Genomic DNA, 12413 nt, shown 5'->3' with positions numbered 1-12413 from the left:
CCCCACTGTTAACAAAATTTGCCCTTGAATACACAGCTCCTGCCAGTTTGGGATAAACATACCTCTCGGTATGAGTCACCATCAGACCAACACACAATGAAATAGGAAGCTGGGCTGGTTTCTACTGTGGTGTGCCCAGATCAGGCTCAACCACAATGGGAAGAAATCCTGCACCACTCACCCATCACTGAACCTTCTGAAAGGTCCTCTGACTCTCTAATGCTGGCCCAGGAAAATACTCAGCATTTCGGCTTTGGCACACGAGATGCAAGCACTATGAGGGCCCTCCTGCTTGCCTCCCAGGAGCTGTGAATATGATGATGACACAGAGGAGCCCCCCCACCCCCGCCACAGAGAATCGGTGCACAAGATTTTGCTCTTGGTAGGGTGAGTCTCACTGAGGATGTCTTTTCGGCAGGACTTTGGAAAGTCAAGTTCTTGTTCTTTAAAAAAGGGTTTCTCCTAAATGCCCATCGACAGATGAATGGATAAAGAAGACCACCCATCTCAGTGGCCCAACCAGCTGAGATGTTCTCAAGAGCGGGTAAATTTAAGTCAATGTGTTCCTTCTCTCAGATTTCTTTCCACATTCAGCCTTAAGTCTAATTGTGGAAACAAAGTCTTTTTTTGTTTTTCTCTCTGGATAAACATTTTTAGACATCAGTGAGTAAGTGGCAGAGGGCAGGGATTTGTTGTGATTTTTCTTTTTTAATGTGAAGTTCTTTCCCTTAGCGTTAGAAATCCCATCACCCAAACAGCCCTTCGGTTGTGAAGAAAACCGGAGCAGAGCCATACTTCCTAGTGAGAGTAGTACTATTTCATTTATAAAACAGTAAGAGAAATCCACACTTGGTTTTTTTTTTCCTCTCGAGTGGAATATGATGACAAAACTGGATCTCCTCTCCCTCCAAAGATTCAAAGTTCACAACTGAGTTGTGTGCATAAGTCACAGATCAAGACAATGTATTCTGAAGCTTATAGCATCATGGTGTCTCCTTAAATCAATAGCTTCCCTTTAGACCTTACTTAGGAAATATCCCTGTCATTGGTGTCCCTTGAAAAACTTGGGGCTTTTCAAGTTAAGGATAAATGAAGAACCTAGACAATTCCAGGCGCAGGTAGGGGTGGGGTATGAAGCATCAACCTGGGAAGCAGGGTTGGAAAACTGAATCTAGGAGAAGCTATTTTACACCAACAGGGGGCCTGGAAGGCGACTTGGATGGATAATGAATTATTATACTGCAGAGAACGATCTGTTCTCAGACTTCCCCAAGGATGGAACAGAAATGGGTTTTGATTACATTAGGCAGTGTGCACGCGCCTGAGTGGGTAGCGTCTGTGTGGGTGTGGGTTTTGGGAGGAGTGGGAAGGGGCGGAAGAACAGATACCATTAGAGGCAACAACACGTGGCAACCCTAAAGGTTGTTTGATAAGACAATATATGAAGTCAACAACTCCTTAGGGAGAGACAGACACTCTTCCTTAAGCCGTACAGGTGATGATTAAATTGTTGTATAATTACTCTGGTGTTTACTTAAGTGCTCATAGTAACTCTAGAAGAATATACAGAAGGGATGGGCCTTTGTAAAGCACTGTTAGGAAGCAGAACTTGAGTTAGGTCTTGGGCAGATACAGAAAAGGAGACTATATATATTTCTCACCAGGACAGGAGGAGCAGAATGACCCAGGATGGAGAAGGAAGATACCTCCATGATTATTCAAATAGGAAGAGTGTGTGGGGAGGTACCGTAAGTACAATTAGCACAGATTCTGGAGCCAGATAGGCCTGGGTAGAAAATCAGCTCTTCTACTTTCTAGCTAAGTGATCTCTGGCAAGTTTCTAAACTCCTGTGAGCCTCCTCTTCCTCATCTGTTAAAGGGGAGGAGTACCACTGACCTTGATGGTTTCAAAGATTAGAGACAATGTACGGAAAGCTTTCAACACAAAGCCTGCCAGTTAGTATATTTTCAATAACTGGCAGATTTAATAGTAACATTAAAAGCAAAAACAGAGCCTAGTGGCAGGGCAGGAATAAAGATGCAGACGTTGAGAACGGACCTGAGGACACAGGCGGGGTAGGGGAGGCTGGGATGTAGTGAGAGAGTAGCATGGACATATATACACTACCAAGTGTAAAATAGCTAGCTAGTGGGAAGCAGCTGCATAGCACAGGGAGATCAGCTCGGTGCTTTGTGTCCACCTAGAGGGGTGGGATAGGGAGGGTGGGAGGGAGGGAGACGCAAGAGGGAGGGGATATAGGGATATATGTATACATATAGCTGATTCACTTTGTTATAAAGCAGAAATTAACACACCATTGTAAAGCACTTATACTCCAATAAAGATGTAATTAAATAAAAGCACACACACAAAAAACAAGATTGTCTTAGATAGGGGTGGGGAGGAGGTAATTTCAGTACTTGGGGAGAATCCTCAATGATTAGCAGGAAGGCTTGAACTTTACCTTGTCACTCATTTAGGTTTCTGAGCTGGAAATATGATGACATCAGCATCCTAAGAGGATTGCTTTGGTGCCAGTCTGTAGGACACATCTGAGACCCAGTACACCACTGTTCTCAGAAGTTGCTAAGAAACAAGATTGCTCCGTGTGTGTGTGTGTTTGTGTGTGTGTGTCTCATATACCTGAATGTCAGGTGGAGGGTGAACGTCTCTTCACCGAGGGTGAACTAGAATGAGTTTCACTGGGTCCTGCTCTACCTTAAAAGCAAGTTGGGTGACTTCCCTGGTGGCGCAGTGGTTAAGAATCTGCCTGCCAACATAGGGGACACGGGTTCGATCCCTGGTCGGGGAAGATCCCACATGCCATGGAGTAACTAAGCCAGTGCGCCACAACTACTGAGCCCGCATGCCACAACTACTGAAGCCCATGTGCCTAGAGCCCGTGCTCCACAACAAGAGAAGCCGCCACAATGAGAAGCCCGCGCACCGCAACGAAAAAAGAGTAGCCCCCGCTCACCGCAACTAGAGAAAGCCCACGTGCAGCAACGAAGACCCAACGCAGCCAAAATAAATAAATAAATAGATTTATTAAAAAAATAAATAAAAGCAAGTTGGGTCATCTAACAGTGACAGAAAACTTGAGAAACAAAATAAACAAAAAATGATGTGCTCAAATGTAGAACTCTGTTTTCCTTGATGTGACTCTCTCGCTGCTAAATTTTTATCCTCTTACATGATTTCCAAACCATAAGCCCCCCTTATTATTTAAATAAATGAGTGTTTACACAACGTAATCTCTAGTATTTGCTTATTCTTGTTTTCTCTAACAAAAAGGAATAATAAATCCCTTTTGTGTTCATTTTTAAAACTTGCACTAGAACACACATAAGCTAGACAATTACAGTTTTTAAATGAGTAGAGTGGGCTCTGGAATTGAGGTTGATGAAAGTGTATTCAGAAAGACAGATACTGACTGATAAACCCACAAAATCTCTCCTGCTTCTTTGTTACAGGACACAGCAAGGGTAAGACGCCGTTGAACGTGTCAGAGAAATAACCATTTCATCAAGATTCCCAGATCAATAAGTCTCTGCAACTGGAAATGGGTGGGCACCTGGTTAGGAGAAGAGAAGAGAATGAGGGTCAAAGCATGTTGGCAAATGTCATTCCACACTTGTAGAGGTGTGATCTGCCAGCATGCTTTCTTTCCTGTCAGTGTCAATCCCAAGCCGAGAGATACATGGAAACTTTACGTAGGAGAGAAAATGGTGGCACAAGTCAGTGTGAGCTAAACCATCTCTAAGTGGTGAGCAACAGGGAATCGATGTCACTCCTTCAGAGGGCTTCCCATGTTTCTCAGGATGGATGCTGCCGTGATCCAAGCTCGCTCAAGGCTGATTCGTGTCAGCTCCAGGAGAAAGGAAGAAGCTAGGCCTCTCTGGCAGCAAGAGGAAATGGAGAGGACTAGAAAGGTCTCAGAATCAAGAAGACACAGGTTCTGGATCCAGCTCTGACAACAGGCCAACCTGTTTCAACTGTGAGAATCTACGATGGGCAGGCACCAAGCTATGAACTGGAAGATTAAAGATAGAGACACAGGGCTGCTTCTAAGAGGCTTGCTGTCTAGTGACGGAGCCAGTGGGTGTCCACACACTGTAGTAAATGCAGACACTGAGCCATGTTCCGCTTTGATGGAACACAGAGGATGAGCGCTTGGTCCAATTACCCGCTGTGTGATTTTGAGCAATTTACCTACCTTTTCTGAAGCCCAGTTTTCTCACTCTAGGATGAATGGCTGGACTACGTGCTTTCCTGTGCCCTTCTCTCTTTAAAAGCTATAATGAAATTCCTTTCTTTCCATGGAAGCGCTTGTGTACCCACCAAAAACCCTGCCTTCCCCTGCTGTTGGCTGAGGTCAATGCAGTCAGGAAGCTGGGAGACAGAAGTGGAGACTGACACAGACCTCAAAATAAAAAAGGAACAGCCTTTAATCAGTGGCTAAGGGCTAAGATAATACTAGCATGTGACCTCTCGGTGCCCTGTCCAAAGTGTTCCAGTCAGAAAGTGACTACTGACTTGTAAAGCAAATGTGAACACAGGCAATCCGAGCTTTGGGAAGTCTGTAGTGACTTAAAAAGAGCTGCTATTCGGGGACCACTGATCTATAATACATTCACCACATACAAAATGTCTGGAGCTTCCTGGACCCCTGGGGGATGGAATTGGGAAGTGGCTTTTACCATCCCCTTTCCCATCACTCATAAATTACTCCTGTTGGGGAAACAAACTCAAATCCATTAGCAATAGAGATCAGAGCCAGGTTGTTTCTCTCCTCTGTGGGAGAGGTAAAAATGAAGAGACCTGACCTTGATTAAATGTCAACATCTTTATCTGTTACTCTGAGGGTTCCTGGTATTACCCCAAAAAGAGAGGAAACATTATTAGAAGCACCTATATTCACACCAAACCATTTCACTCAATTACCCCTTAGTCCATGAAAAACCAAAGCTAAACAACGTGATTTATGAAAGATACACAGGAGCAGAATGGATAGAACAGAAGCTGTTTCTCTTTGTCCTAAGGTGTGGTCTTAACACACTTAGCTGTCATGATCCTATTTCTCCATCCATCCATTAGCATAATAAACCTGAACTGAGTTTCCAGCAATAGGGATCAATTTGAGTTCAGCACGTTCACCTAATATTTATTCCCTATAGGGGCTTTACGAGAAAGTAGATAAAGATAAATCACTGAAATGTTCAAGACAGCCCCCAAAGAGCAGACATCTGTGTTTATGGAGAAAAGTACGTCCCCAGTCAGAAAATGTGGTAGAATAAATCCAAGCTTACCCAAAAAGCAAAATTAAGTGGTGGTTACTCACACTATCAAATCATGTTGTAAAGGTCCCGAAGACATATTAAGAGAAAAAATCAAGCCATAGAAAATGATCAAAAATGATCCTTTTAAAATACTATCTACCTATCTATCTATCTATGTATCTATCTCTCATCTATCTATCTTATTCCTGTCTAGAAGGTCTAAAAGGATGCACAGTAACTATTAACAATTTTGCCTCAAGAGAGAAAGGGGAGTTGAGGTGTACAGGGTAGGGGCAAGGGGATTTCACCTTTCACTCTCTAGTCTCCTGTGACATTTCACTTTTCTTAACGTAAGACATATTTATATATTACTTGGATAATTAAAATCAAACACTGTTGTGCTCTTTTATATTTCCCAGATAGACGAATAATTTAAACTACAATTCAATTCTGAAAGATTTAACTTCCATTTCAGGACCACGCCCAGTGCATAAATACTGCACACCTGTGCAGAGCATGACAGCCCTCTCCCTTTTTACTTTCTTCTTAAGACATAATCTGCCACCTTTGACATGTCAAGCATCCTTTAAGGTGTTTGGAGGAGTGATTAGGGATGCCGCTGAAATGACAGGTTATTAAGAGTGGCACGGGGCTTCCCTGGTGGCACAGTGGTTGAGAATCTGCCTGCTAATGCAGGGGACACGGGTTCGAGCCCTGGTCTGGGAAGATCCCACATGCCGCGGAGCAACTAGGCCCGTGAGCCACAACTACTGAGCCTGCGCGTCTGGAGCCTGTGCCCCGCAACAAGAGAGGCCGCGATAGTGAGAGGCCCACGCACCGCAATGAAGAGTGGCCCCCGCTTTCCGCAACTAGAGAAAGCCCTCGCACAGAAACGAAGACGCAACACAGCCAAAAATAAATAAATAAATAAATAAATAAATAAAGAAGGAATTAAAAAAAAAAAAAAAAAAAGAGTGGCACACCTGGAACCTTTAAGACAGCCCACTTCGAACTTCCAGCCATACAGCTAGGCTTGGGCAGATGCCAACACAGCACAGACGTGGTAGAAGGGTCCTTTCATTACACATCTTCATTAATTTATTGATTTGAGTGGGGGTAAGTGAGGAAGAATGGAGGCTAGGATGAGGGCAGGAAGGCAAGGCTCAAACACAACCGAAAATTCAAAATGCAATGTCAGGCAAAAGAGACGCACGCCCGGGAGCTCGGCTGTGCAAACACTCCAGAAATAGGATGTGCTTCTGACGACGCCGTGGCTGAATGAAAGGTTCTTGATGAAGTAAGTCTCTGTTCTGTGGAAACACGGACACCACAGTACAGATTCTCACACCAAGAACATGTCTGCCCGGCTTTCCATTGATCATCCCCCATTAGGTGGCCGAGCCCTGCAGCACCGTTCCAACTTCTGCAACCATGCACAGTGATCGATATTTATAATTACCTTTCTCCTTCACCATGGCAACCAGGGCCTTTGGCGAGCAGCACCGAAGGAAACAGGAACAAAGTCTAGGAGTGGAAGCTCCCCTAGGCAGACAGATCGGCTGCGGCAGAGGCAGCGAGGAAGAACCGGGGCATCCACTTGCCAAGTCCGGGGCTTCTTTCTAAAATCCCGCCCCCTGTCTGGAGGGCCGAGCTCCGGTGCCCGCCCCAGCGATCGCTGCCGAGTGGTGGCCGCGCCCTGCTGGTGGAGGGGGGAGGGCGGGACGCTGCCCTTCAGCCTCAGCCACTCACTACAGCTGCTGCTGTAACAAATGCAAAATTCCAGTGTCCTAATCTCTGGTCACTGACACCACGTAGCATTCCTCGTGCCGGGAAAACGGGCATCAAAATGCTCCGGAGCCCTGGCCCCCTCCCGGGGTCTGATAAATGATTGCCAGAAGAGGGGGGCCGAGGGGCAAGCCAGGGACTGTTCCAATAAGTAAAACTAGTCAATTGTTAGCTTATTAGTCTCCTATTACTGCTGCTGTCAGTTCAGCTTCTTTCAGACCAACTGAATAAATAAAATTAGCCTTGGCAGCTCATGCAGCTCAATATCAAAAAAACATACAACCCAATCCAAAAATGGGCAGAAGACCTAAATAGACATTTCTCCAAAGAAGATATACAGATTACCAACAAGCACATGAAAGGATGCTCAACATCACTAATCATTAGAGAAATGCAAATCAAAACTACAATGAGATATCACCTCACACCAGTCAGAATGGCCATCATCAAAAAATCTACAAACAATAAATGCTGGAGAGGGTGTGGAGAAAAGGGAACCCTCTTGCACTGTTGGTGGGAATGTAAATTGATACAGCCACTATGGAGAACAGTATGGAGGTTCCTTAAAAAACTAAAAATAGAACTGCCATATGACCCAGCAATCCCACTACTGGTCATATACCCTGAGAAAACCATAATTCAAAAAGAGTCATGTACCACAATGTTCATTGCAGCTCTATTTACAATAGCCAGGACATGGAAGCAACCTAAGTGTCCATCGACAGATGAATGGATAAAGAAGATGTGGCACATATATACAATGGAATATTACTCAGCTGTAAAAAGAAATGAAATTGAGTTATTTGTAGTGAGGTGGATGGACCTAGAGTCTGTCATACAGAGTGAAGTAAGTCAGAAAAAGAAAAACAAATACCGTATGCTAAAACATATATACGGAATCTAAAAAACACAAAAAATGGTTCTGAAGAACCTAGGGGCAGGACAGGAATAAAGACACAGACATAGAGAATGGACTTGAGGACACGGGGAGGGGGAAGGGTAAGCTGGGATGAAGTGAGAGAGTGGCACGGACATATATACACTACCAAATGTAAAACAGGTAGCTAGTGGGAAGCAGCCGCATAGCACAGGGAGATCGGCTCGGTGCTTTGTGACCACCTAGATGGGTGGGATAGGGAGGATGGGAGGGAGATGCAAGAGGGAGGGGATACGGGGATATATGTATTCGTATAGCTGATTCACTTTGTTATACAGCAGAAACTAACACACCATTGTAAAGCAATTATACTCCAATAAAGATATTAAAAAAAAAAAAGTGAAAGGGTAACCTTTCTGTTTTTATAATAGAAACTGCAATTTAAATCTATGCAAGTAAATTTGTGTTAAATTCCTACCCCCAAAAATAAATAAATAAGTAAAATTAGCCTTGGTAGAAAAATAATGCTAGTGATGCCTTCAAGTTCATTTTTCTCAACTTTTAGGGTCCTGGAGGCTTAATTACAATGAAAAATGAATAATGACATTTGATTTGTGATTTGCCCTGCTGCTCCCTGACCCCTTACCTGAAATGGGAGGAGCAGGGGACCGACTGGACAATGAGAGGGGGCCTGGGAAGATGTTCTTTCAGGATTCAATTCCTCATCCAGGATCAAATTCAGGATCAAAGTAAAAATCTGAGTTATCCAGGTAGGATTCTGACTTCCCCCTTCTCCTTCCTTCTTTAGAGTTCTCTAGACAAGCCCCTCTTGGGTTGTGTATATGTGAGGGAGGAACCCTCCCAGCCACAAAGTGAAGGGCAGTCACCCCCGCACCGCTCACCAGCCTAAGCCTGATCCGGCAGTGGCAGTGAAACCTGACAAGCGACAAGGCTTTTGATTTCTGACCCGCAGGAGCACACGTTGGTCTCACGGGAGCAGGTGACTTCCGGGGATGGAGGCTGGGGTCACTAAGCCGACGCCCACCCCATTCCAGCACCTGTCTCCGAAACCCAGATCGTTTGCTTGCTCTCCCCACCATGTGGGAGAGATGTGATGAGCGAGAGACACAAAGGCAGATGCCGTGGCTCGGAGAGAGCAGCAGATGGGCAACCCGTCCTGCAGAACCAGAACGCACAGCCAGGATTCGACTGTTTTACTGCAAATATTGTACCGTGTTGGGTCTAAGAGAGCTGGGGTAACAGAAAGGAATGAAGTCAATCAACGTGCCTCATCTTTGCCTCCGAGGTTGTTTATAGCTGAAATGACGTTGGGCGGGGCTGCTTTTCTGCCGGGTAACAGTGGCAGAGCTCAAGCAGCTGTGACATTCCTACATCTGTGATTCAGGGCTTTACTATTAATAGCCTGGGCATCTCTGCCTGTAAGAAAGGGCTAATAAGGCCCCTCCAACCCATGGGTCGTCATTTCTATGACACAAACTTCTCCCACGGTCCTCCCTGCCCCCACCGCAGCCCCATAGGGTCATGTTTTTCCTAAGTCAGCAGCCAGCTGGAGTGTAAGCACTAAAGAGCCTTTAAGCGGCTTCTCTAACCTCCATTCATAAATAAGAGCCAAGCATGAGAGCAGCACGACCTCAGGTCGAGAGGGATGGGCAGGGCTCGAGAGCAGGAGGGGACAAGCCCTTTCTATCCCCGAAAGTTCACGGCTAGCCCTGCACAGTCTACTTCTCCCATCCCTAACACCCTCAGAGCCCGCAAGGAGATGCGGACAAGCAAAATTAAACTCAGAGAACTGGAATTAGTTTGGTGCTGTGAGCCTAGCAGGTGAATTTAGTTTATTATATTTTTGCTGCATAAATAGATTAGCACCTCACTGAGGCACTCCCTCTCTCACCCTCTCTCTCTCCCTTCCCGCCCCACACCCCATGAAATGTGACACTAAAACACCATTGTGTTTCTAGTCCAAACCAGATCATACATAAATAGTCTGGATACTGTAAATGCAATTAGTTCAATTTCTCTTTTATTCAGGGTGACCACTTTTAATCCTGAGATTTCAGTTTATTAAACAAACTGATTTATTACAGCTCTGAACCTACCTGTATACCTTTGTGGATAAACTGCCCAGAAACCCTGGTTGAGGAAGGCTCACTGGCCGCTTTGGAGACTACGCCAGCACAGTAACAGCTGGTGCCTACTCATTTCCAGAGAAGCCTTTTGCAAAGGAAAATACTACATAGTGGTTCAGAGACATTGCCCCCCTCCTGTGTTTTCCATGGAAAGAATTTTCCTGTACCACAGTCAAAGTGAATGAGTCACCAGCATTTAGTTGCTAAACAACAGTCATATAGCTAAAGTCCCCCCAACAGTCAGGCACTGCTACTTTAGGATAAAAGCATCCACTCTACACTTTTAAGATAACCAAAGAGGGTATTACTAAAGTTATTTTTGGAATGTGGCAGAGTAAAACCAAATTGTTTTTGTCTCCGGCCTCAGGGCCAAATAATTAAGAGCTTTGAGAACAGAAGCAAAGCATAGATATTTTCTACTTTACAGTTAGTTAAAGCTACAAGAAGTGCAGCAAAACAAATGAAGGAAAAAATAAAAAATGTGCAGTTCATAAGACAGCAGGACTTTTTATTCTTATTTCTAGAGAAGATTTCCAAAGAACTTATCTCAATCTCATTCCACTCAGATGAGATAAGACTTCATAATACAGACACCAACCCGCGGGTTCATTTGTTGTTTTATTCCCCCAAACTGACTCACTGCCGCCTTGTCATTCACTCACAAAATGAAGCCAGGGTTGTCCACAAGTGACCAAAGGACAGAAACCATTTTGTTGGAGAGAAAAGCTTTGTGAGCACACAGCCACTCTTGGCAAAAAATCAAGAGTACATCACTTCCAAAGAAGCCATGCCGATTAAGAGGGAAATGTGAAAACCAGAAAACAAGCAACCTGATGGAGTTCACATCCTCACTGCTCTCTCCTACAGAGCCACGGATTGCCTATGGCCTGTGCATCCACAGGGCAGGAATTTCAGGACCCCTCCATGGCCACCCATCCCTCAACACCTTTGGACTCATTGGCAGAAGAGTGCTCAAAATCCTCTCTAGCAGAATCCAGCTGAAGGAAAACTTGAGAATGAGTCTGTTATTTGCTTTCCATTTAATGTTTACATCTATCAACCTCACTGCAGACATGTATGGGGCATCTACGGTACGTCAGGTACTGGGCTGGCAATACCAAAACAGGAAGAGAGAAATCACTGCTCTGGAGTTGCTTACCATCTAGTGGAGGAGATGCTCACACACAAAAACTCTCAACCCAATTAGGAAGGTGGTAAGACAGAAGTGGGGGGACATCCCTGGTGGTGCAGTGGTTAATAATCCACCTGGGGACACGGGTTCGATCCCTGGTCCGGGAAGATCCCACATGCCATGGAGCAACTAAACCCATGCGCTGCAACTACTGAGCCTGCGCTCTAGAGCCCACGAGCCACAACTACTGAGCCCACGTGCTGCAACTACTGAAGCCCAGGCGCCCAGAGCCCATGCTCCACAACAAGAGAAGCCACTGCAATAAGAAGCCCGCGCACTGCAACAAAGAGTAGCCCCAGTTTGCCGCAACTAGAGAAAGCCCGCACACAGCAACGAAGACCCAACGCAGCCGAAAAAATAAAAGGACAGAACTGGGTGCACAGGGTGCAGAGCAGTACTGAGCCCAATCTGGGGAGTCAGGAGAGGCTTCTAGGAGGATTAAAGAAGTAAGAGAGGGCTGCCAAATGAAGAAAGGGGGAAAGATCATTCCATGGCCTCCTCATGGGACAAGAAGGTATCAAGCTCACTGTTCAAGGGGAATGGGGAGAGGTTCAAACTAAGGCCAGGGTGGCAGGTCATGGAGGGCTCTGAATGCCACACTAAGGACGTTGGACATTAGAAGCGATGTGATGAGAGTCTCAAACCTGAGCTACCTATTTCTTTACCAATTGAGTTCAAAAGACTTTGGGTGCATTTCAAAGTCTGCTATGATGTGTTTCCAACCATACTGCCTCCTTCCTCCAAATTGGATTGTGTTGGTGTGTGCACGTCCCGTGTTTAGCAGACATGCCCACAAAGTGTCTATGTTTATTAGTGTACTTAAATATTTCCCTGAGAAATAGAATAAAATGACAGCCAGGCACATCCCACACATAGCATTTTAAGTAGCACAAACCATTTGGGATTGGCTTATCCTCCTGGAGTAATGGCTTCATGTCCACAATGAGGCTGTGAGCTCCATGAAGGGAAGGAGGTTTTCATGCTTTGCTAGACTCCCAAGAGTGCAGCCTGCAGACCTCCAGCGATAAAAAAATACTAGAGGTGCTTTAAATGCATACACCTGGTCCCATCCAAGGTCTGATGATTCAGATTTTCTGGGATGAGGCTTGAGCTGCACCAGCTCCTTAAGTGA

The 12413-nt window shown here is 45.2% G+C and overlaps 1 protein-coding gene across 11 annotated transcripts in view; it reads right to left on the bottom strand.

Moving 5' to 3' along the window:
* The window catches only part of ABLIM1 (actin binding LIM protein 1), a 324990-nt gene that overhangs the window by 181220 nt on the left and 131357 nt on the right, over positions 1-12413 (bottom strand). The window contains exon 1 of one of the 11 annotated variants that reach the window (XM_007173131.3): positions 6740-6908. The exons of the other annotated variants lie outside the window; for them this stretch is intronic. Coding sequence (XP_007173193.2) covers positions 6740-6755 — 16 coding nt within the window. The 5' untranslated portion in view covers positions 6756-6908. Of the gene's footprint in view, positions 1-6739; positions 6909-12413 lie in introns of those variants that run through there. 11 annotated transcript variants of the gene reach the window in all.

This window comes from Balaenoptera acutorostrata, chromosome 16, assembly GCF_949987535.1.
Source record: "Balaenoptera acutorostrata chromosome 16, mBalAcu1.1, whole genome shotgun sequence".
In the NCBI taxonomy this organism is placed as follows: domain Eukaryota; kingdom Metazoa; phylum Chordata; class Mammalia; order Artiodactyla; family Balaenopteridae; genus Balaenoptera; species Balaenoptera acutorostrata.
Note: the sequence above shows the minus strand (reverse complement) of the source record. Positions and strands in the feature narration are given on the sequence as shown.